General features: G+C 41.7%; 1 protein-coding gene across 5 annotated transcripts in view; it reads right to left on the reverse strand.

The window, feature by feature from the left end:
- The window catches only part of RPTOR (regulatory associated protein of MTOR complex 1), a 386906-nt gene that overhangs the window by 134677 nt on the left and 225758 nt on the right, over positions 1-26471 (reverse strand). For all 5 annotated transcript variants that reach the window (XM_088661471.1, XM_035104148.3, XM_088661470.1 and 2 more), the window contains exons 8-9: positions 4603-4703; positions 3872-4016 (exon numbers count right to left, since the gene is read on the reverse strand). In XM_088661471.1, coding sequence (XP_088517597.1) covers positions 3872-4016; positions 4603-4703 — 246 coding nt within the window. The remainder of the gene's footprint in view (positions 1-3871; positions 4017-4602; positions 4704-26471) is intronic.

Raw genomic sequence — 26471 nt, forward strand, 5'->3', positions numbered from 1 at the left:
ATGTTTTCCTTTTCACAAAAGCTACTAAACAGCATCTAACACAGCTCTGGAACTCAGGCAGGTGGCACTGGAGGAGGAAACAGGAGCTAGAAAGAAGTTGGTGGTGCTGGTGAGGATCATAGAATCATAGAATCGTAAAGTTGGAAGGGACCCCAAGGCTCATCTAGTCCAAGTCCCTGCAGTGCAGGAATCTCATTCCCCCATCCAATTTAAAATCAAGACACCAGAGCAGCAAAAATGACATTATACAAGCCTCACATGTATTAATTCTGCAGTATGTTTCAGGCAGCTTCCCAAGAAAAAAATGCCTTTTGCAATCTCCCATGTTGTGGGAACACAGTAGAGCTGAGTTGTTCAACTACATTCAAAGTTCAAAGAGCCCTACTGCCAGCACACCCATGTCATTTTATATAGCAAGTGCAATGCTCTGCAGGAAGAATCCTACTCTAGCAAAAAATGCTGCAATCTGGATAGTGGGCAAATGTGATATATCTGGAAAAGATGTGGAGCCTGAGAGAAAACATGTGGAAATCATGCACCTACCAATGCAAAACAAACATGTGCCACCTGTATCATGAAAAGCCCATTTTGAAATACTACCCCGAAATAAGTCAGATGATGGGTAGGTATGCTCATCATTTAAATTTTAAATGAATGAATCACTCTCTGAATGAAGAGCAAAAAATACGAAAGCAAAACAAGTATCTGTGATGGAGCATTAGCCACCCATTTCAATGGGAAGGGATGCTGGTCCCTCAAGACTGAAAATAAACTACATTTTTTCCCAGGGCTTAATTGCAATGTCATATTTCCTCAGCATTAGCAAAAGGATGGTGTTGCATTTGGCTTCACTGCATTTGAAATACAATGCTTACATGCCCCACACTAATATACACTTCCAGCAATGTAGAGAGGTGCATCCTTATAATAGACAATGCAGTTAAAATAGAGGCACACCATCAGAGGCAGAATCAGTGGTTTGGCATGCACTACCAAGAGATGTGGCAATTTGTGTCTACAAGAAAGAGCCATATGACCTTATAAAACACTGCACCAGAAACATGTCGAACAGGTGAAAAGAATATCATCTAGAACAGAGATAGGGTGACATATGGACTCTGCAGGCAGCGCTGGGCTGCTAAAAATGATGCCTCATCTGCAACCGTATTACCAGATAATAGCAGCATGGGCTAGGGAAAATATATTGACAGGACTGATATGATTCTGAGGTCATGTGTTACCTATCCTGATCTAGAGTGAAGACAGAAAACAATAGTTCACTCAAGAAGGCATGCTGGTATAACCACCCTCCAATCTACAAATATATTTTGTTTTATAAAACATTGTATATATAAACACACATGAAAGAGCAAGGGTCAATAGGAAGAATAGAATATCTTTACATCAGATCCCCAAGGAAAGTAGATTAATGTGTTGTAAATCAAGCCTCACATGATATGCTTCCTGCTTTTCATCACAGGGTTTATATTGCACTAATTTTGTCATTCTTCTAAACAACTGCGTCAGAGAGATTCTATCAAAATCCTCTTTGGAAATCAAAGTAAACAGCATGTCCTTGAATAGTGTTATTTATTTCCCAGAAACCTTTTCACATATGACATAGCTGTGACGTTTATTTTACTGCAACCATGTTGTCTGGACCCTCCTAGGTTATATGGTTTGTCCAAGCATTGTGTTTCTATGGCCGTAATTAGAGAGGCTTCGGAATCAGAAAGATAATTGCTCTATCTAATCACCCCACACTTTCATTTACTGAGTGTTTGCTAATAGAAATTAATTTAAGAGGCTCTTGATAATAACTGTGCCATTTACATTCTGATCCATCATATTAAAAAGGAGCAGGATGACAGGAAACAAATGCTGTGGACAACTCTGCATCGCTTTATCCCCACATGAGACTATTTTAGAAGCATCACAAAGCCAGATGCTCTGGGCCATTTTTGAACTATTTTAAAGCAGTAGCCTATCATGGGAAGTTTCCAGCTACCCCACTCTTTGCCCTTAGAAGCCTTGCAAGTGGCAGCAGGAGAGGGACTCAGAGCAACATCATGGGAGGGGTGTTTCTAGGACTAAGCTGAAACTGCCAAGCTCCCTTGTTATTTTTGCTATTGGGTGCTGCATGTTAAGCAATCTTGTTATATTTATAGTATTGGAATGTGGTTTTCTTTAATATGTTATTTTATTTGCTATTGCTCTGCTGTGTTATGTTATTGTTTTCCTATGTCATTATGAAATAGTTTAGCAGTGTTTGTTTGAAATGCATCCCCATTTCTTTGTTGTAAGCTGCTTTCAGGCGTAACTTTTTTGTTGTTGAAAAGCAGCATACAAATAAAGTGAATGAAAGAATGGATTGAACCTTTATTTGTACAGTGGAACCTCTACTTACGAATTTAATCCGTTCCGAATGCACATTCGTAAGTCGAAATGATGTTTCCCATAGGAATGCACTGGGAATGGATTAATTCGTTCCGGGGCCTTAAAAAAAGGCACTTTAAAGGCCAGCGGCTGCGGCGACGAGGGCCCGATCCGGCCTTCGGATGTTGAAGAAATTGGTAAGTGCTAGCCAATTATTTTAGTTCGTAAGTTGGATATTTTGTAAGTCGAGTCATTCGTAACTCGAGGTACCACTGTATACATTTGCTCCCAATATTTTATTTCTGAAATGAAGGATGCCAGGATTCGAGAGTTCCTAGAGTTCATGTCCTCTGCTCACCTATAATTCCAGAAAACTATGGAAAGGGGAAAACCCCTTGCACATGTCTAAAAGCATATTCCATTACCAGGACTCAGGCATGGCTATTGGCTATGCTTAAGGAAGGCCAATGGGATTTGGGAGCCCAGCAGGTCAAAGGATTCTCACCATTGGCTTAAGCTTTGGTTATTCTTTTATCAAAATAAGGGGTGATATTCAATGACCATGTCCCATCAGGCAAGGATTTCTACTTGTGCAATGGGACCTTCTTTCCTTCTCTATGCACCCCACAAACACCTGAATCTGCTCCAGAGGGTTTGCAGAAAACCTTAGAACAAATTTAGGTGAGCGGGGGAGGGAGAATGACAACATTTCATTGTGTAAGTGGAAATCCTTGCAGTGACAAATTGTTAACAGATTGTTACATTGGATACAACCCATTGCCTATCAACTGGACATGAGCAATTGCTCTAGTTAAGGAATGCCTGACTTTTAGACCTATCAAAATGGGATGGAACAATAATTCTGTTTAATTGGAAAGTGAGGGAGTAAAATGAAAGTTTTGTCTCTGGGGACTTTCTTAGAACCACAGTTTACTACATCCAGAACAAAAACACAAGGACAACAGTAGCAGACACTGTGCAACAGAAAAAACAGGATCTCAGTCCCAATAAAACGGAGCATCTGTACCAGGAAAATAAGACACATACCTAATAATATGAATTAACATATCTAAGAAAGAAGACATTTGGAGATGGGTAGTAAGTTCCCACATCTTCTTTCATACTTGATCCATGTATTAATCACAAAAAGCATTAAAAGGATTCAGGCAACTACATTTTGTGACAACAGCACCTGGAATTTCTGCTAAGCATCTGTGTACAGTGGACGCTCGGGTTGTGAACATGATCCGTGTGGGAGGCATGTTCGCAATCCGCATCTGCGCACGCGTGGGTCGCGATTCGGTGCGTCTGCGCATGTGCAAAGCACGATTTAGCACTTCTGCGCATGCGTGCCGAAACCTGGAAGTAACACATTCCAGTACTTCCAGGTTCGGCGCAGAGTGCAACCCGAAAAGACACAACCTAAAGTGGCTGTAACCCGAGGTATGACTGTAAAACCTTTACAGCATGAGGGAAATTTCGGGTAGCAACTTACCACATGGCATGCATGTAAGTTGGAGGTAGACGAGGGCTGCTGACAGGTGTGCAATTGTAAGACCTCATTATCCTTTCTGCCAATAAAAAGTTTCGAAAGAGGCTTGCCACCAGTAGATCCTGCCTGAAGAGCTTTTGGAAAAGATCTGCAAGAAAGACAGAAAGATGGATGGCACCTATAAAGAGCTTGAAAGTAATAAAAAACATTGGGGGGGGGGTTATTTCCAGGTTTTTGGCAAGATTCATTATAGCAATAGTTAGGCCTGCCGTTGTATATTTAGGTTTAAAACACACTAATAGATACGGGCTGAGCCTTCAACTGGGACTTTACACCTAGGAGCCAACATTTATTTTTTGTTTGCATAGTTTTAATAGTGGAATAATATCCACTGAACGTCATTCTGATACCTGCCATGCAATATCCTAAAGCCTCCAAAATGAGAACAGCTGTCAAAGGGCAGAACTATAGCATACCACAAGCAAAACAAAAACAAACAAAAAGCAAAAAAAACACCCCCACACAAATGCAAAGACACTTGACATGGCAAGGAAATGAAGTTTGGTAAGATCCTATTTTATCCGTTCAAAATGTTCTCCCTTTTTTTGTATTTCAGTTCTCATTGCTTCCTATTTCCCCTCATTAGTGCCTCATTTCATACTCCTGCTCTCTTCTATTATGATCAAGCTATATATATTGCCAGTAATTCTGTAGCTTATATGCCATAGCTTTACCTCTGGGTAGGACATTCCATGCAATTGTATCTGTGATGGCTGTAAAGATCCAATTCAATTCTCCCAGAGGCGTTCTTCTGTCATTTAGCCTCCCAGGAATTCTGCAAGGAATAACAAAATATTATTGTTAAAACAGAAACATGCTAATCTATTCCAATGCCCACAAAAGTGCTGCAAAAGGAAGCTATCCTTTATCCCTACGTTCTAAGTGTAAAATGTACACTTTTTTGGACTTAGGCTACAATCCTAACTATGTCTTCTCAGAAATGTCATATTGTAAGTAAGCAGGCACATGCAGAGCTTGTCTGATGCCTGGGGCGGGAGTCTTGACCATGAGATGCTCTGCCGTGGCACAACTGCCTGATCTGACCTGACCTGACTGCTAATAGGCAGCAACAGAGGTCCATATTTTACTATCAAAGCCTTGCAGTGCAAAAGGACAGCCATGGGTGTTTCGTCCATTAAGTCCTCAGTAGGCTGGGAGGCACAGGGTGTTCTTGGCATGACTGTATAAGTTTGTCAGGTCTCTGGCATGGCCCCCTAGCTAGCTCAGCCCTTTGAGGCCTTGGGGCAAGTGCACCCGTCTGCCCCCTGCCTCTCCATGGGCTTTTAAGTAAGACAGTTCAATAGGGCTTACTCTCAGGTAGGTGGGGTTTAGGAATGCAGCCTTATTTGACCCCTGAATGTTTTATTTCACATGGTAGTTCATCTCACTGTTCCCATCTCCCATGGCTTCTTGCCACCTCACAGTTCAAATAGTGAACTTAAAAGGCTTGAATTTTGAACCATGTTAAGAACATAAAATTACTGGAAGCAAAATCTCCTGGATACTTCAGAATAAATGCTAATAAGCAAGTGGGGAATACTTTTACGATCTGTTTTCCAACCCCAACCCCTAATTATTCAGTAAGGATGAACTACACATTAAATCATTGAATGGATTGACGAATAAACCAGTGAAAGTTTTTGAAAATGAGCAGCTTAGAAAATGTGGAGAAATTCAACAAATCACAATGCAACGTGGCAGATTGAGGCTGATAACAAGAACAAATGTCATGTGACTTTGACTTTATCCTTACAAAATATAACAAAGGAAAAAGCAGCATAACTAAACATCTAAATGAAATGGCATAGTTTAATATAACCACCCCTCCAATAATCCAACTATAAAGTTACTGGATGAAGAAGCATAGTATCTTCCTGTGAAATAAAATTTCACAATTAAGGCCCTACGGAAAAGTTGCACAAATTATTCTTATGAAAATACAGCAAAGCAAAACAAATAGCTTCTTGTGAAGATCAAATCTTTGGTCTAACTTCATGTTATCTAGTGTTCTATGTCCTTACTCAAATATTCCTTTATACTCAAATATTCCTTTAAGGGCAGTGATGATTTCCCCTGATATTAAAAACAATCCAGTAGGCAAATCTAACGCATGCAGTTGGGACTGCTAATGTTTGCTAAGGAGGCCAACTGTAAATATTTGTAGTAGTAGTACAACTAGTAAGAATTATTTTAATGAATTTTAGTTTTATTTAAGGTATAAGAATGAATTTTGTTTACTGCTGTATTCATTTATGATGTAAGCCATCCTAGAATTGCTGATCAGATGAATGAAAGAAAGAAAGAAAGAAAGAAAGAAAGAAAGAAAGAAAGAAAGAAAGTTTTCTGTGCAATATGGCAGCCAGTTGTGAACATCATTTGATGCATAACCAAAATTACATTGAAGGACGCTCCACTGAAATCAATGGGATGTTGTTCTAATGAATTAGCTCAAGGGAATTTTAAAAATTGCCCCCAGTTATTTAATATTTCATTTACTGTATTGCATTTTAATCCCATCCTTCCTTCAAGAATCTCAGAGTGGCATACATAAATTCTTACCCACTTCAAGTTTATCCTGACAATATATTCTGTAAAATAGGTTAGGTTGACAGATATTGGCTCACAGTCACATACTGAGCTTCATGGTTGAGTGTGGATTAGAATAGTAAGTGACACAGTTTGCTATCCAAGGTACTCTCACCTGTATTATAGAGGTCATATCACATTTTTAGATAGATACAAATTGTTATGCCTTGCAATTACAGATGCAGAACTGCATGTTAAAAAATAGTGTCAGGTGGGATCAGAAAGGAATATTGTAGCACATTCCTAAACCACCCATCTCTGTTATTCAGATTATATAACAGCATTTTTCTGGGTAGGTAACTTACCAATCAACTAACATTTAATTTCTCTTACTGTTGAAAGGTGGCATAGGTACAACTAAGGGATTTCAATATTGTAGATATCAGCACTCTTAGAAAGCATTAATGTAGCTGGAACATTAAGTCCTTCACTAATGTGTAAAGTTTTAAAATACATATAACTTTCAGGGATATCTTATGACGGAGACTGTATTCATTAAAAAATATTAGATTCATTAAGACAAGCAGTTCTCTCCCCTCCCCAAGTTTCAGATGCAAAGCAAATTCTACAGAAGATTCCCATTTTCCTTTCAAAGATTAATATAAAATGCTCCTTTTTCTCCAAGAAACCCTCAAACACTTCAGGGCTTCTGGAACACTAACACTGTAGATCTGGTGTCCAAACACAAGCCAAAACACATGATTAGCAAACATGATGAGCACTTAAATTAGGCTTAGCTTTCAGGAGCAGTATGTTTTAGGATGATGGTGAAGATACAGCCATACAAGACTTAGTTTCAGCTGGTTCTTGGATAAGGTTGCATCCCACAAAATATTCTTGTTAACACAAGGTCTTCTGCTTGCACAGTGAAACTTCCCATCCTTCTCTTTTGCCTGAACACTGACGTCTGTTCTGCGAGTTCTCCCCACCATCCGGAGCATATTGGGGGGTGGGGTGGGGAGAAAAGTGTACGGACGTTCCATCGCACAAGTGGAAGTTGTTGCGCTAATGGGATGGTTTCATTGGACATAACCAGGGCCATCTCAAGCAGGTCGGGCGCCCTGGCGCTGAGATCGCTGTGGCGCCCCCGCCCTCGCAGCGCGCAGTATGGCTTCCGTGCACCTTTGCCGCGCAGTGCCCCCCTACTGGCCCGGCGCCCCGGCGCCCCGCACCACCGGGACTGCACCTAGAGCCGGGCCTGGACATAACAAATAGTGTTCTATTCAATTATGTCCCTCCACACACTGAAGGCTCTTCAATTCAGTGGAGCTTTCCATGGACAGAAGGTGGGTAAAGGAGTAGTTTTTGTTGGTTTCCCTTTCCCTCTACAGACTGCTGTGCTCCCAGGGCCACATCTGTTCCAGAAATTTGGGGAACTCTAGGGAACAACATGGGAGTGACATACGGAGCAGCAGGAGAAAGGAGGATTTTGTGTTTCTTTTGGGGAAAATCGCAATCCTTCCTTGAGGCTTCTGCTGAAACCAAGAGTCTTCCATAAGTAGAGTAACAATTGAACACAATCCACATGAACAATTGTTACAGTGGTACCTTGGTTCTCAAACGAAATCCGTTCCGGAAGCCCGTTCCGACTTCTGAAACGTTCAAAAACCAAGGCATGGTTCCCCGTTGGTTGCAAAAGCTTCTTGCACTCAGCGGAAGCTGCGTCGCACATTAGGGTTCAGAAAAACATTAGAAAATGAAGCATTTACTTCCAGTTTTTTGGCATTCGGGAACCAAAACGTACGACAACCGAGGTTCCACTGTACTACTATTTTTCTGCTGTTTTCAGGCTGAATTCAACTGAATAGTTGTGCCAGTGGAAACTAGCACAAGGGGGCTTTCCACCCCCTCTCCTCTCCACCCCACACCCTCTCGAATCAGGTCTGGGAAGTTGGAGGAACCTCCAGAACAAGCTGGGGGCGGAGAGGGGAGACTGTTGTGCCCGGCAAGCAGAAGTGCTTGCACAGATGGAACAATTGTAACTGTGCGATGTTGAATTCCTCCCTTAGTTGTGTTTTACCACGTTGTATTTAATTTCACTGCAGCAGCAAGTGCACATGCTTGATCTGAAAGGTGGAATATTTAAAGTTTTAAATAACTAGCTTCTATACTACTAGACTAAAAAGATGGTTGGGGGGGGGGGAGTCAATTGTGGAATTATTTTCCGCTTTAGGAACCGCCCTACCATTAGGCCGAGTGAAACTATTGTCTTAAGCAGCTGATTTTGGATGTTAAGAAAGGGGAACAAATTGATGAATTATTTCATTTATCTTCATTGCACTTTTACTGCAGGGAGAGGAGGAAGCACTCATGGAATTTTCTGCTTCAGGTACCAAAAGATATTGGCTAGCTTTTAAGTGTTAGGTACTTTGGGGTACTTGAGGAGGCTGGTGCCATTTCCTGCTCTTCCTCGGGAAGCGAATGTCTTGGGCCACCCTGCTTTCTTGTGGCACATGACTCTTCTGAAGTCAGAGAAGCAAGGTGTAATGCAGTCTAGAGACTCCCCTCCTTTTCCCAGTAAACTTCCAGCGTGACTCCCCTTCCCTCTGCAAAATTACCATGGGTCTCCATTTCGTGTTCTTAAAGAAAGAGAGAACAAAGTGACACTAATCAATTCCTAACTTGGCAGCTTCCCAAGTAACAATCTCTAGCCCACACTGTTCACATCCCTTGAGGCTTGACGGAAACGGCACTAGCACAGATTCACAAGCTTGAGCAGTTGGGGTAAGAAATCAATTCAAATCCCTGCAAACAGTGAAATGTTTACCCAGTGACCCTTTCGTCAGTGAAGCAGAACTGACAGTAGCTCAAAGTAAGTTTAGAAGTTGATAAAGCATCCAATGATTCTGCAATTAGTTTGCTGGAGATTAGAAAGGCTATATCATGAGATAGTGTTCATTAAATGCTTAACAGACTGTGCATTCTCTGCAAATCACTACTGTATATCAAAAAGTGCACATGCAACAGAATGAACAACCCCCTTTACTGGTAGAACAGGTTCCATCCACTCAAGGGGACAAAATAAAAACCTGTGCTTTAAAAACCTCTACACATTTTTGGACAAACAGGCTCTGTCAGTCATTAAAACTGCTCCCCCCTCTCTTCACTATTCTGCTATTTTGGGCAGGAGCAAGGTTATGTTTTGCTGAACAGAGGCACTGATTTTATAATGACCGATCCCAGTAAGCTGTAGGAAGAAATGGAACTTTTTTAAAAACAGCATTAACAGAAAGATTTTAAATATATATTAATGTATAGACATAGAGCTAAAATAAGCTCCTGCCCCAGCTCTAAGCCCCTGCTTGGTAGGGCAGAGTGGGATTTACACTTCAAGCAGAAGCAGCTCAGATTTGGACTAAATTGAATGTCCAAAGGAAGGATCTCTGCAAGTAGGGGAGCAGCCACTGTATGAACCTTCCTTCCTTCACTTTTTTTTGAGGCTGTAGCAGAAGAGAGCAGCTATCATATAACCTTGACCAAATAATGGTACACTCCTTCCAACAAGCCTGCAGTTTCAGGAGGGACACACATGGAACCGTGAGAGAGGAAAGGGACACAAGCCTAGCCTAGCTTAATCAATTCTGATGATCAATGGTGTGAGATGTCACTTCCAGATCACCCTCACATCCTAAACACATTCTTAACATGCTACAACGATTTGTTTTGTTTTAATGCATGAAGGGAGCTGCTCAAGCTATTTTCACCAACCCATAAATTGAAAGGAGACAGCCTCGAGTTTGCATGGATTAGCTGCGGCCCACTTTTGCTGTGCAACTCCACTAGAACTGACACTGTTGATTGCAAAAGTCTTGTTCCGTAACAACATGTAATCAGAGCTATTACTGCAATAATATACACCAGATTTTGCTGTGGAATCATTCCTTAAATAGATGCACCCAGATGATTCAAGTGCAGAGAGTCCACCTCTGTTACAGAGAATGGTTGGTGTGTATGTTTATACTGCCTTAATGATCCTGTCCACTCACTCCTGCATTCTCCCAAATACTTTATGTCAGGGGTGGCCAACTCCCGAGAGACTGTGATCTAATTTCAGAATTAAAATCTGGCAATGATCTGACCCCACATTTTTAGGGTTCAGGTCAAAGTTGTTGAGGAGGAAAGCCCCGTTTTTATACGAATACTTTCTTGGGAGAGAAGTTCCGTTGGGGTGTGTGTGTTAAAGGCAAGGGTCAAAGGGAAAAAGTCACTCACAATAATATCGCTTTGAATGAAAACAGCCACAGAGAGAAAGCTCTGTCTTCCTTTCCACTGATCAAACAACAATGGGGGCAGGGCGAGGGGGCAAGGGAGCCAGACATCGACCCATGATCTGACAAAACCTCACAGGGATCTACCAGTAGATTGCGATCGACTTGTTGGACACCCCTGCTTCATGTCACTAACATGCTTCTCGTAGAATTGGGGAGTGGGAGAGCAAAAAGCAAACTCATTCAGAACTTGCTCCATGCTTTTATATCAAATGCTTGTGACCTGGCTCAGAGCTAACACAGCATGGCATCTTTTTCTCTGTTGAGAAAATCTCAGAGATTAGCAGTGCTAAAAGCATGTGAAACATGCATTTGGCTTGATTAATGTGTGAATGCAGAGATAACAATGTAAATTTACCTCATTACAATAATATGCACTACAATGGCTCTTTTTGGAATGCAATAAAAAGGCAGATGGGAGGCTATCCTGGCGTTTGCAGTTTAAAGTGGCACAGTCAAGCACTTTGCTGTCAGAAATAAATCTCTTTATAGGTTGGTCTTGTACTATTATAGCACAGTAATCAGTGCAACCATCTCCGAATGGACCAATTAAACATCACACAAAGATGTTCTTAGAGTTTAATTTCAGCAAAATCTCATTTGTTTGCAAAACTCTCTTAAAAGCCAAAGAACAATATTCCTTTCTCCAACAATTATAACACCCTCCCTTTCAGTTTGGCAAGCAATATGGTTCCTCAAGTTCAGGGCCAATAATTTTTTTGGGGGGGAGAGAACACAAGATTATGAAAGCAAACATTTCAAATGTGTAGCGGGGGGACGGGACCCACTTTAAAATAATATTGAAATGCAACAGCCAAGAAAAGCTAACCACCCACTGAAATTTCAGTAAAATCACTTAAACTGATTTCAATGACTACCCAGTATACTGTACCACATAATACACTTTAAACAACCTCAAAGGGAATGCAGCACTGTCTTACTTAATCTCATTCAGAAGTCACTGACATCCATAGTCAGTAAATCAAGAAGGCTAGCTACATATAGATTGTTGTTCGTATGAAGGGGGCGGGATCTTGGATCTTGGGATCAACATCAAAAAAACTAAGATAATGGCCACTGGTCCCATCACCTCCTGGCAAATAGAAGGGGAAGAAATGGAGGCAGTGAGAGATTTTACTTTCTTGGGTTCCGTGATCACTGCAGATGGTGACAGCAGTCACGAAATTAAAAGACGCCTGCTTCTTGGGAGAAAAGCAATGACAAACCTAGACAGCATCTTAAAAAGCAGAGACATCACCTTGCCAGCAAAGGTCCATATAGTTAAAGCTATGGTTTTCCCAGTAGTGATGTATTGAAGTGATTAAGAAGGCTGATTGCCGAAGAACTGATGCTTTTGAATTATGGTGCTGGAGGAGACTCTGGAGAGTCTCATGGACTGCAAGAAGATCAAACCTATCCATTCTGAAGGAAACCATATTTCTGTCCGCACACTGAGGTCCATCGCGGAGGGCCTTCTGGCGGTTCTTCGCTGCGAGAAGCCAAGTTACAGGGAACCAGGCAGAGGGCCTTCTCGGTAGTGGCACCCGCCCTGTGGAACACCCTCCCACCAGATGTCAAAGAGAAAAACATCTACCAAACTTTTAGAAGACATCTGAAGGCAGCCCTGTTTAGGGAAGCTTTAATGTTTAACAGGCCATTGTATTTTAATATTTTGTTAGAAGCCACCCAGGTGGGTGGGGTATAAATTATGATTATGATTATCATCATCATCATCATCAAGTTTTTGTGTTGTTGTTTTTGCAAAACAATATGGCTGCTTCTAAAACACAGCATGATACAGTTACATGTATCATTTGACAGCAAATTACAACTGGAATCTATGCCATACTCTGACATACTTCAGCCTTCAGAAGAGAAACGTAAAAGTAATCTAATTTGATTTCTCACCATGAGAATGTCTATAAGAAATTCTTGTTTCTGCTCCTGCTAAAAAAATGAATTAGCCTTAAGTCACAGTTCTCTATGAGCTTGTATTTTTTGAAAAAAAGTGATTTACAGTAATTACCTCTGCAAAGCAACATCAGACTGCCCCCCCTTATGCTTCTGAAGTTCAGCTGTTCAGAATATCCAAAGAGAACATCCTAGTCAAGTATATGACGAGTGGGAAAGGAAAGGGAATTGATTTTGTTTCCCTAGATATTACCTTGTCATTCACAGGAGAGTTTCTGACACAGAAGACCAAGTAAAATGCATTGGCCATGGAACAAGAAGAAAGAGGCCAGATTGACTGAAGCCATAAGGTACACTTTAATTATGCTGCTTCACTTCCATTTTTTAGCAAGTGTTCCTGGCCGTCCTCTCTACAGAGCTCAAGTTCGTTGGAGACCATTGAGAGGTAACAACTATGGAAATGTCAGGGTCACTGAACAGCTTGTGCCAGGTGCCACAGACAAAAGATCCTCTTTGAAAACCTGGCAACTTTGGATGATGCACACTAATAATTGTAGAAGCATCTGACATCAACAAAAAATGCCTTTCTTTCCTTTATCTAGACACCATAATTGTCCTGGCTTCATTTGCTGCTGTATGTATAAAATGGTAACAGTTGCACAATGCTAGAGGTACTTAACCCAAACCAGCAAATTATTCTGATTAATTTTATCAGATGCATCCATACTAAGCACTGTGCATGAACTTCTGCTAGAACTTTTATCTATTTTTCTTTGGCCAATTTACAGTCCCTAATACCATTCACACAACAGTTTATGGTCAGAAACCTGGACTAGAAATCTGATGTCATGGGACTGAGGGCTTCTGGGACTGAAGCTAGTAAGCTAACACGGACCATGTGCACTCAGGACACAAAGTCCTTGGGGGGCACAGAATGAAGTACAGACAGTAAACAAATAAGTAGAGGTGGGAAACATCAGCCGCTGCAACTGGCAGACAGTGCGAAACCCGTGGAGTGACTAGGCCTGGTATAAATTCCTTCAGAGTATTGTCTTCTGCCTGAGGCACCTCAGGCTTCAGCCCCAGCAACTAATTTTAGGGCCTAAGGGGCAGAGAACATAAGGATGGCATTCTGGTATGAACACCCACAGTACCACCTCTGATACCTACCTACACTGAGAGAGAGGGAGAAAGAGAGGGAGAGAGAAAGAGAGAGAAGGGAAGGGTTGTAAGGTCAGTAGTAGAGCATGTGCAAAAAGCCCTATGAGCAGGGCTAGGAAAAAACTCCTACCTGAAACTCTGGTGTGCTACTGCTATTCTGTATAGACAAGAGACTACCACCCCCCAAACTTTCCTGGCCCATCAAGCCCCTAGTGATTTTTGTGGTGGCAGCAGAAAGAAAAAGTGGTGTTGAGAATTGCCCCCTTCTTAATTATTGATTCAATCATCTGCTGGGTGAGGAGGGGATGATAATCCCCTTTAGTTGGGGATTATCATGGATTAGGTTTTTTGGGGGGGGGCCTACATGTTTGTCCGGTGTGGGCAAGAGTGTGCAATGGCAAGTGACCTCCAAAGGGGTGGCCAATGATGAATGTGACCCTCAGGTGAAAAAGGAATCACCACCCCTGGTGTAGACAATACTGTATGGAGCTAGATGGCTCCGTGGTATAAGGCTGTGTCCTTAAGATTCTGCAGGCTCTTTGCCAGATACACACAGGCCATAGTGGACTAGCAAGATCAGTACTAAGCCCACACTACTACTAACTCCCCAACACATAGCTTTTTGCTCACTTCCCGGTTAGTACTACAGCAACTGTAGTCTAGAGGCAGCCTTAATTCTCTGCAAATTGTGCTGAAGAATAAGATATTTGCAGCTTCTGTCTCCAGACTTAAATCAGCACCAATTTATCACAGGAGGATTCCAAGAAATATTGAACTAGAGTTCAAAAAGCAGGTACTTCAGAATTCTGTAGTAATACTGTGCTACATAACAGCTAAATGAAAACCTGACCCAAACCTAAAATCAGGGGGGGGGGGAAACTAGATTTGTGACAATCATGGACCTGGCCAGCAGGAATTATATTCAGAACAGCTGAGGAAAGTGCCATTTTGCCTATAGGCATTTGTACCAGCTATATTCATGACAATGATTGTTTAGTTCACACATTCCATTTGTACATGGGAATGAAGAATGGCCATATGTTAAACAGTATATCGTATAATCCAACTCTTAGTGGATAAATGTGGATCTATTAAAGCTACTGAGTGCATATATATTATACAGTAGATCAGAAATTAATCAACTATGCTTTGAAAGCTAACAAACATGCCACATTCCGTGGTCTCTGCAACTGTGTTCTCAGCTGGCTTCCTTGATTTTAGAGCAACAAAAGAGTTGCTCTTCCCTCCCCTTCTTTGCTGGGTATCCTCAACCCCCGCTACTCTCACCCTCTATTTCTGTGGGTCGTCTCTCAATAAACTGATAGGCTTTCAGTACCACTTATAATACGTAGACACCCCACTACACCTTTCTATTGTTGTCTCTCTGTCCAACAGGTATTTATGCGAGAATGTCCCCTTGATGTCTCAAATTCAGAATGACTGGACTGCTTATATTCCCTTCCAATTGTTCTGCTCCTCAGTAACTGTTACACTGTGTATCTGAAGAAGTGTGCATGCACACAAAAGCTTATACCAAGAACAAACTTAGTTGGTCTCTAAGGTGCTACTGGACAATTTTTTAAAACTTTTTTTATATATTGTTACACTTTGACATCATCACCATCTTTCTGATTTCTCCGTTGCTTTTGCTCACCATATTCACTTTGTGCCATAGCTCATTCAGCTAACACAGTGATGCATGCTTGACTCCCACTTTGATATCTGCAAGCACGGTAGCCTTTCCTTATCACACACGAGTTGTCTCACCTCCATCCGTAACACTGCTTATTTACATCTCTAGTCATTCAGTTCATATGATACCCCTACTCAGCTTCCCTTTCGTCTGCATTCAGCACAAGGTTTGTCTTTATCTTAAAAACTCTGCATTTTTCAGTGCTTCCATGACACAACCCCATATGTGATCTTCACTCCTAAAATTCCACCGGCTACAGACACCAGAATGTTTTCTACACTCAGATGATTTTGTTCATTTTCTCCGTCTTCTCCTTGTGCTGTGAACTCCCTCCAGTAATACATATGTGGTTCCATCTTGCTGTTTTCATTAGAATCGCTCCTCAAAACCATGCTTTTGTACAGAGCCTTTAGTATGACCCCTTAATCGCCTTCTCTTCCAGAAACAAAGCCTACCTTCCTGTAGCTTCATGTGCTGACATTTGTTGCTCATTTTCCCTTTCTCATCTATCCTACAACATCTTTTCTTATCTTTCCACAGTCAACATACAGATCTCTTGGGGACAGTGGCCTACCTTTGTTTATTTTGTACCTCTGTGAAGCCCTATATAAACCAACAGTGCTGAATTTATACAACAAGAACCACCCCCACCGCCAAAGTAAATGTCAAATTAATGTCCTTTTTTCCTCTAAAGAGGGTGCTACAAAAATAAACAACCCTTAACAGATTTTGGCTGCATTTCAAAACCTGCCCCAAACCTATCTATGCTCCACAATGGCCAAAGAATTTATTGTATAGGAGCCCCAAACTTGAAAGCTTGTTTTCAACCATGTCATTTATTTATATGAGGAAATGGAACAGTGTTGCCATGAAAACCATCTTGTTGAATGCGACCTTATTTTGCGTATACAATAGGCTCTTCTCAGAGCCTGGCTCCCTCTGTAACAATGGCAATAAAACTAAGTGCACCATTTCAACTAAAAAAAACATTGATTTATTGCCAGACATAAACCTTGGAGAACATCATCCACAAAGCTGCCTCCCCCTTGAACCCCAAGCATTAACAAGGCAGGTTTTATACTGGACATTCACCATCACTGCTCCCCTAGCAGTCAAAATGTAAACCTGTAAAATAGGTTTAGAGAAACTTCTACTGCGTTTTATTTAAAAGAAATTTACCACCTTATTTAAATTGCCCTTTATTAGTCATGAGACTTGAGGGAGGTGCCCTCCCAAGGATAATAGTATTTCAGATTACTTGGTTTTGAATTTATCTTAAGTATGAATGACTAATTAAGGTAATAAGCTCCCTGGGGCTGCAAGGTTGTTGTCTATATACAGCACTTATCCCTTTGGCGTAATTAAAATATACTCCCATAGCTAGATACCCTGAAGAATGTTACATTTATATGCAAAAGGGGGAGGGGAGTCTGCATAAGGCACATAATTATCTAGTAGGAAACATACTACCGTACTAATAAAGAAACATCTAGATACAGGGGTCTATGGAAGTGCACACTCAATGGGTGACAAGCAAGATAACAAAGACGCACCAATAGGAATGACAAACTGTATATCCAGAGTCTATTCTCATGATCTATCCAAGACCTTCCTCCTGTCCAGGGGTGTCCCCGGACCCATTTGGAATCTGTAAGGAAGCAATTACTCCCCACTCCAAAGGAGGTGCCATTTGTGATGACAGGGGCTATGCCCATTACAGCTGCATGAAACCTATTTTCAACGGAATCTTGCAGGAACTTGACATGAATGTCCTGGTAGGAACTTGTAAGAACTTAACAGCAGTGTCATTTAGAAGACAAGAAAAACCCTCCTCTTTAGGAAATCTTTCAGCTTTGTGTTTCTCATTTTTTTGTGGGCTTTAATCAGTGGCGTGTGGTGAAATTTTTCGTAGGGGAGCAGCTAGGGCCAGAGGTGCCAGCTTGCAAGGGCAATTGAGAAGGGCAACATTGCACATGTGAGCATTGCTCCTCCCTCCCTAAGCAGGGCAGAAGCTTCCCAGGCTTTGGGAAGGAGGCACCGGGGCAACATGACTAGCCTAGTTCCCCCCTAGTCCAGTGACTGCACACCACAAGCTTTAATCTATTTTAACTATTATGTGGGTTTGTGATTGCTTTTATTTTTGTGATCTGCCTTGAGTTGGGTCTTGCCTAAATGAAATTAACAACAACAACAACCATCACCCCTACCTCCACCCACTGGCATTGATCAAGTGGTTCTTCTGTGCAATCTCTTTGGGGAAAATACATTGCCCTAGGCACTAGTAGTTAGCACTGCTGATTCTGCAGTGGTATGCAGCAACTGAGCACAATGCATGGACTTTTCAGTTAGCACTACAGAGAGGACTGTTGTCCTTGCAAAGCTCATACAAAATGTTCTCTGCAGTCACTGCAGTGGCTAGTGCAGGTGTACTTAGAACTACAGTGGAACACGAGAAAAACATTCCTAATTTTGATTTGCATATTCTGTTTACTGATGGATGGTTGGACGCCTACTCAATACTTTTACTGTTTATAGCTAGCCAACCCTAAGCAAAAGCTAACCCAAGAAAAGTTCTGGTATTTTAAATTCAGTTTTGTGCCTGGCCTTCCCCTCCAGAAGATGCTTCTAATAATGACAAATTGCAAGGAAAATAGGCTGTGCCAAAAAAAGGCGATGAAGGAACCCAGCAAACACTGTTTGAGCAACTGACCCACATATACATTTTAATCCAATTCAGCAGAGGTGAAGTGCTGAGATCTTAGACAACAACATCCCTCAGCCTACCTTCCAGATTTGCTATGATAAAAAGCAATGCTGCTTAATTAAGCACCTCTGATGGTGTGCAGGAGAAATTGGTTATTTCGTAGCACTGCAGTATGATTTTCACATTTTCTCCCAATTACCCACATTGTTCCTCCTGTGCAATCTCTGGGGATTTTGTTTTCCCCATTTCATCTCTAAATTAGCTCCTGTTGAATCATTACTCATCTTATCAGTGACTGGCAGACATTAATGAATTACTGATTTCCAGCTTGCCCCCCTCCATGATAGCTATAATAGAAACAAAGGGTAATTTTAGCATCAGACTTGTTATTTTGAATAATTTTAGGAAAGTGAATTTTGTGCTGGTAAAAAGTTACTGATTGACAGCATTAGATAAGTCCCCACTGAATAGCTCAACTAGCAGTAAAGCTAGTGCTCCTTAATGTTGAACTTCACATCAGTACAAGCATACCAGCTTGACAGATGGAATAATCCCCCCATGCTGTTCTGGGGGTTATTCCTCCAGAGCTAATTTCAGGGGGTACAGAGGGTTACAAGCAGGGAGAGGAGAGAAGGAAATGCCTCATTGTTCCAGTGGAAGCAAGGCTTCTGCAGATGGGGTTTGTTAGTTGCAGCCTGCCCATTGTAGTTATAATATCATGCTACTCATGTTTTGAATTGCTGCGAGCACAAATTCATTTTGCAAAGAAAAGGGCACAACTAGCGGACAGCAATAACATCTTTGAAGCTTTACTGGTAATACTCAAAATGTCCAACATCTCAAAAACAAGGATATTTTGGTCACTCCGCCAAAGGACTTAAAATAAATCCACATGGCAGCTCCAGCAGCAGCGGAGGCAGCATTAACAACATGCTCATTCCGCCAGGCTGCTGGGTTAGCTTGGATAATGAGAAATTTCATCTCTTCAAAGAAGGTGCAAGGTAATTTGTTCAAAAAGTCTGCAGCTTAATTGGAAAACAAACTCCTTCTCAAGATTTTAAGACAGCTAAATTATGAATTACAATAGACGTGTGTTGCCTTAACTGCCAATCTAAATCTTGTCTTCAGACTACTGAAGAAGAAAAACACGTGTCCTTTATAATTAATACATATAATACATATAACAGATTAAGGTGAAAGAGGTTCTTTACATATTAAATTTTGAGGAAGCTTACTTCAAACAACTTTTAATGAATATATCTCCTTTTTACATTACAGTGGTACCTTGGTTCTCGAACTTAATCCATTCCAGGAGTCCGTTCTACTCCTGGAACGGTTCGAAACCAAGGGGCGGCTTCCAACGGGCTGCAGGAGTTTCCTACAGTCAAGTGGAAGCTATGTCGGATGTTCGGCTTCCGGAAAACGGTCACAAACCAGAACACTTACTTCCGGTTTTGCGGTATTCGGGAGCAGATTTTTTCAGGAGCCAAGTCATTGGAGAACCAAGGTACCACTGTAGTATACTTTGTCCTGATCTGGCTGTTTCCAATTGCCAAGCTACTGCCCTGATTCCTACAAACTATGGATATGTAGATAAGGTAAGCTTGGCTGTCTGGTACTAATGTTGCAAAACAAAAGGAACAAACTTTTCCTACAACTGGGACCAAAGGAAAGAAAGGTGCCCCAATAACTAAAAATTTAGCCGTGATTCCATGCAACAGAGAGAGCATTGTAAGACTAGGCTCATTCCAGGCACCTATGCTGACAACTGATATTCCTGTGGCTCACGTTTCTGCCAAGCCCGACTGGTTGTTTCTCCAAATTTGCAGTGCTGTCATTAATTCCCATTTCACCTTCACAGGATTTCAGAGGATATGTGAAGGCAATACAAATTTCCAAAATTACTTAATTTTTGATTTTTAGTTCACTCAATCCCAGTCCCTCTGAATAAGTCAGTTGCCTACTTATCTAGAAACAGTGTATAATTTGCTTCCCCCCATGTTTGAAGAGGCACAGCTGGGAACAACTGCTTCAAAGTTCAGTGAAATGTCCAAAGGATATGCTGAATGATGAGTCAGATTTCTAATCTATCCTACAGCAAAGAGAAAATGTTCCATGGGCTGTAGTGGCCACAGTAAAAAGATCAAAAAGCCAAACCGCTCTTTGATCTTGGGAAGATTGACCCCCCCACACACATCAACTTCAGCAAAACCCTTTTTGAAAACCTAAAATAAGAGTAAAATAATTATCAAAGTCACTGCAAAGCAGAGACCATCAGCTCTGAACCACCATGGTAAGGTAAAGGTAAAGGGACCCCTGACAGTTAGGTCCAGTCGTGGACGACTCTGGGGTTGTGGCGCTCATCTCGCTTTACTGGCCGAGGGAACCGGCGTACAGATACCGGGTCATGTGGCCAGCATGACTAAGCTGCTTTATTGCATGTAATCCACCAACATATCACAGATACAATACAGTATTGTAAAAATAAATATTGAAACAAATTACAGCTACAGGAATAGGCTGGGCCCATGTGTGTATTCTCCTATCTTTGCAAGTAGGCAGCTGCTATTTCTATATGATGTGTTGTTTTTAAATTTCATTCTTCCACGATCAAACTTTTTTGTGATATTTAAATTACAGTAGATGCATTTAGGGGAAAATATATACCATGGACAGCTACAAGTTATAGTGCATGCTGCATATGAAACCTGCTGAGCCATGTAAGTGCTGTACAAAATCAAAATGATTTACTGCTAGCGTAGTGACTCTGTTAACATTAGGTTTTTACACTGCAACCTTTCATAGTGTCCATTTAACTCCATTAATCTTTAAAGAAGGCTCAAGGAATGTTTTGGTGCCACTGATTACTTCAGTGGCCCAAATTTTGGAGGGGGGTTAAAACAAAAGTAGCAGGTAAAAATCACTCCTTTCCCAAAGCTGAGCTTTCCTATGCAGGCTAACATACTTTGACACTGGTTATTTCATTGCTTAACAAGCTTCTATTGCTGCATCCATGAGAATGATTGGGAAGAAACAGAAGTTGCAAGTGTCCCAGGTGGGCTAAAATTGATGTTGGGAGAGAGAAATCAGTCTTGTCTGTTTTAATAAAAAAGAGTTTTAGAAGGACTTCTTAGTTCAATCTCTGGGTTTTTTTTGGGGGGGAGGGGGGAATGACTGCCATAAGGACATACAGCAAGTCCCCCAATTACACAATAAATCCAGTTTGGCAAATGCCCTGACAGCTTAATCAATACTTGGTGGTTTAATGATGAAGCTCCTCTCTTTGCTCTCAATGTACCATTTGGCAGCCTTGAGAATATTTTCTACCATAATGGCTAATTATAACACAAAAATGCAAAAGAAAGCTGCCCAATTTACACAGCATTCACTGCAGAAATACATTTTCTGTTCATTTCATTGGTTCTGACACATACCCACACCAACACCCACACCCCTGAGAAAACCTTCAATTCCTCTGTCTAGAGAAGACCACTATAAAAACACAAATGCCTCTTTCCTAGTAGGATAAGCACTTAAATTATGGACAGGATGAGATAAGATAAAGAAGATGGTCTAAAGCAGCTCTTTCATCCTTTTAACTACAGCTGCTCACTTTATTGATAACATACTATTATGAGTTTGTGGGTAACTGGACCCCCCTTCTAATTTCTGATTCCCCGAAATTCCTGGGTCTTGTGGGTGTTTAATCTATGCTTGCACTAATGAGAGAGATTGCCGAAACGCTGGATTTAACAGTGTCAACCCAGTTTTTCCATGCTCAGGGTATGGACAACCAAAGGAAAGTAATGGGTGATTATCAATGCAAAGAGACTGTGCCAGCCAGGAAATGGAGGGAGTTGTTCCCTGAGCTCTGAGATAGTAAGCAGAGTCAAAAGGGGGGCAGTTGTTAAAGATTGCAGTGGTGATGGTGTGACCAAAGGAAAAAGCTTTTCAGTCTGTTATACATAGCAAGCTGAGCAGAGGGATAGAGAGGCTTGTTTGTTTGTATTATTTCCTTCCTTCCTTCCTTCCTTCCTTCCTTCCTTCCTTCCTTCCTTCCTTCCTTCCTTCATTCTTTCTTTGATCCAAGGCTGCAGCAATGGAAGAAACAGGACCCTCTTGGACTATAATACTTTGAACCCCTGCATCATAGGCTCAGGTCGTATGTACGTGTAAATAAACCATATATCAAAAATATACTACAGTCTCCACTGTGCCTCATTTCCAAAAGGAAACACCAACCCTCAGTTAGCACTTGAGGCCCCTGGAATTTTGCATGGTTCAGAGAGATTTATTTTTTGGGGGGGTATAACAATACATAAGGAGGTGAAACTGCTACAGCTCCACAAATACTTTAAAGCTAACTATTCTAGTCAGAGCTAAATACTTAATAATCAATCTTTCTCCTGTCCAGGTGCAAGAACCTCCCTTCCCTTCAGGAAGATTGTAATCAAATGGTAACTCTTTCAGTCTCCATCATCACCAACCCAGGTGCCACCCAAACAAGTGAACAATGCTGCTGGAAGTGACCCAACTCCAACATGATTGAAGAGTAGGTGCACTTATGCATTGAAGCCAAGAGGTACAGTCTCAGTACCATTCCCAGGTCCTGACTCTCACAATGCCCTTGACATGCCGCCTCTTCTTCAGATAATGCATAGAACCTCAGGTGAGAAACACAATTTGGCATCCCCGCACAAACATGAAGCGTATTTTCCCACTGTTATCCAGCCCTGTGCTCACCATATTTAGTAATGCAATCTCCCCACATAACACAAGAAAAAACAATCACCCCAAGTCTCTAGTCAAGGAGACTTCAGGGGAAATTATTGCTAATTCAATATGGATATTGGTGATCCCTGAGGCTGTGAGACTTCAACATTAAACAAACAACATTCCATGCAACAATGAGCTAAATTCTGTCCCCCAAAATGGAATTCTGGTGAATTAAATTATGTGTTTTTAATATTAATGTGTTGTAGTTAAGAACAAGTTGTAAGCCACCCTGAGCAGAAGGAGATACAGATATATAAATATTTTAAATAAATGAATTAATTTACACATTTTTTCCTGTGTGTAGTTTCCTCTGTTGTTTTCACTGTTTTGCAAGACCTGCTTCTGCTATTTGAGGAGCAAGAGAGGGGTGATGCATGAAACTGTTCCTCACCCCCTGTGAATCTTACTCAGCAAGTCCTCTGGCAACAGACGCACTTTCAATCACATCTTTACTAGACGCTTAACTTGTTCTCTCTCTTTCTTTAGGGAAAGCTGAGATTCTTTGCTGTTTCTTAAAAAAAAAACCACTTCCATAGAATACCAATATACACAATGCCTGGCTGTAGTCTAAATCCAAGACCTGCTTGCTGTTCATATCCAAACAAACAAAAAGATTTTTATTCCCCATTCCTGAGCACAGGTCTACCATATACATCTTGCTTTCAAGCATGACATGTTCAGAGACCTCAAATGAGAGGGGAGAACCCTGAAATTTTAGAGAAAACATTCCTGTACTCAAGCTTACTAAGGCGTCACACTCATCACACATTTTTCTTCTTCAGAGGAGGAGGGCTATTAACACATGCATTGATGCCCTGGGAGGCTGTTGCCTGAACTGATTACTTATTCAAACTATGAATCAGGAATACCTACTCTATTGTGTTCCATTATAGCAACTAGCCTGAATAATCTGGAATTGTGTGCACACATATATAAGGTGGCTTGATCTCACGACAAAGAGGGAAGTCCTTAGTGCATGGTAGACTATAGAAATGCACTTGGGATGGTCCCTAATGTCATTGCTTAAATGTGGCAACTGTATTTGAATCTGTATGGATTACATACCCTACAACATTCCTCAGATGAAAATAGGGACATTTCTCACTCCCCCACAACTGACCCTCCTCAACCCTCCCATTTTTGTGTGTCCCCCCACCTCGCAGAGCATTTCCTCCACCACTACACCAATGGGGCACAGCACACATACCCTCCACCACCCTGAGAAAACCCCTTAATCCCTATTTTATGTTATTCTTTGGTAGATTTACAAAAGCACACACACCAATGTATAAATTGTAGAAAGGGGCTCTATCAGACTTGGACACACAAACCATAATAAAAAAATAATCAAGACTCCTTGCACTCTGCTCCCCTTCTCTTCCTGCCCAGGGCAGCCCTGCTCTCTGCCTGTCCCTCAGAGCCAGCGTGTCATATGGGGCTGAGACTTGGTGGCCTCTACTCCTTCTCACCTGCTCTCCAGCAGCCCAGTGGAGGGTGCCAGTAGTGGCAGCCATGCAAAGGCAATGGGATGCTCCCTCACAGCCGTCACTGCTGCTGAGGACAAGCACCAGCTAATCCTCCTCCCTGAGCTCCACAGCAGTGGCACTGGCAGGGGAAACAGGGACATTTCAGGATCAAATCAGAAGCCAGGATGGAGTTCACAATTCTGGGACTGTCCCTGGAAAATAGGGGCACTTGGAGGGTATGGGATTAATTACCCTTTTTGCACTTCATAAGCATAAGGGTGCAATTCTATACAGTCATACCTCTAGAAACAAATGCTGCGGGTTGCGTACAACACGGGTTATGTACGTGCCGAACCCAGAAGTAATGGAATTGGTTACTTCTGGGTTTTGGCGATTCGTGCATGCGCAGACGCGCCGAATGACATCACGCGCATGAGCAGAAGCGCTGAATCATGGGGGGAGCATGTGCAGATTTGGTGCTTCAGGTTAAGTACTGCTCTGGATGCGTACAGGGCTCCGGAACGGATCCTGTTCGCATCCAGAGGCAGCCCTGTATGCATCCAGAGGTACCACTGTAATCACTTTTCCAGGAGTAAGACCCACTGAACTCAAAGCAACACTTGCCCTATAGCAAGTCAGATCAATCGTACACCCAGTATGGATGCTGACAAGCTTTTTGTAAACCACTTTGACTTTTTGTAAAATAAAGAAGCAGCTGCTCCCCAGGGTTCCTGCAGCCCTACTTGTAGATGCCGGGGTTTGAACCTGGGACTTCTGTATGCAAAGGAGATGCTCTACCACTACCCTTTACAATAGGTGCAACTTTTGAGCATAGGATTCTACTGCAAGTGTCACATCCTGCCCAATATGGGGAAGCAGAAGCTGCTGTCTCACTGAAATATATGATTACTGAAACCAACTAACTGTTATTGGAAAAACCTTCCCTGAGCTGGCTGAACTCCTCAATTGCAAGACAAGAAAGAGGGAGGTATGAATCAGTTGCCTGTAAATGCGGATTATTTCAGGATTGCAGACATTTCTCCCTCAAGCCATGCTCAGCTTTATGAGTTATTTAGCAGCACATATTTTTAATTCTACAGTCTGAAATACAGATTGCAAAGAAAAATTTCCTGGAACAGTCAGAATACAACACCAATGCAGAGCATGCAGTATGCAACCTAGATTACTGTGATGAAAAATACATGAAGCATGCTGCAAACAGCAGGAAAAATGAATTCTGATGTGCTCAGTGGTGGTATAAGAGAAACAAAGCCTGAAAAATCTACACAGCTTTTAAGTTAAGGGCCAAAGTTCATATGTAAAGCAGTCCCCAAGACAAATGAAAGAGCTGCAGTCACTCTGCTCTTTTCTTATTTACTTTACCAAACAGATTTGCAAGCCTGACTTAGCAGCAATCTTCTTTTTCAAATGTGGCGAGCCAAAGAGATTTCTCTTTGTCTTTTCCCACATAATCTGTCATTACCGAGAAGCCTTATTTACCCTGCCAGCTTCAGTCAGTCTGGGCAGGATCTGTACTAAGCAACAAGCAGTCTCTGTTCTACAGATTAGCCTGCACTGAGCAGGTCATGCAGTATCAAATCCAGGTCTAGGTATCCAACAGCAGACCAATCCAGTTATTTTCTTGAAGAGCACAGCTGGGAGCAGACAAAACTTTCCATGTAAGATTGTTTTGATTCATAAATCCTGAGCTTGCTTTGAATATTGATCTACCCAGTCAAAAACTTCACAGCTAATTTCTCAGATGGTGTTCATATGGAAGCGGAAAAGGGAGAAGATAAATGGAAGGGTTGTTCTTTTCCTTGCTCATCTGCCAAGCCACTCAACACATTCTCAGCACACTGCTTTGGGAGTGAAAGAGGGCAATGGGGGGGGGTGACTATTTCCCACTTTATGACTGACCTTCCTACCCTTTTCTGGTGTTTCATGCAAATATTACTCAATGGGTACAGACTGCACA

The sequence above is a fragment of the Zootoca vivipara genome, chromosome 2 (assembly GCF_965207765.1).
Source record: "Zootoca vivipara chromosome 2, rZooViv2.hap1.1, whole genome shotgun sequence".
NCBI classification, from domain to species: domain Eukaryota; kingdom Metazoa; phylum Chordata; class Lepidosauria; order Squamata; family Lacertidae; genus Zootoca; species Zootoca vivipara.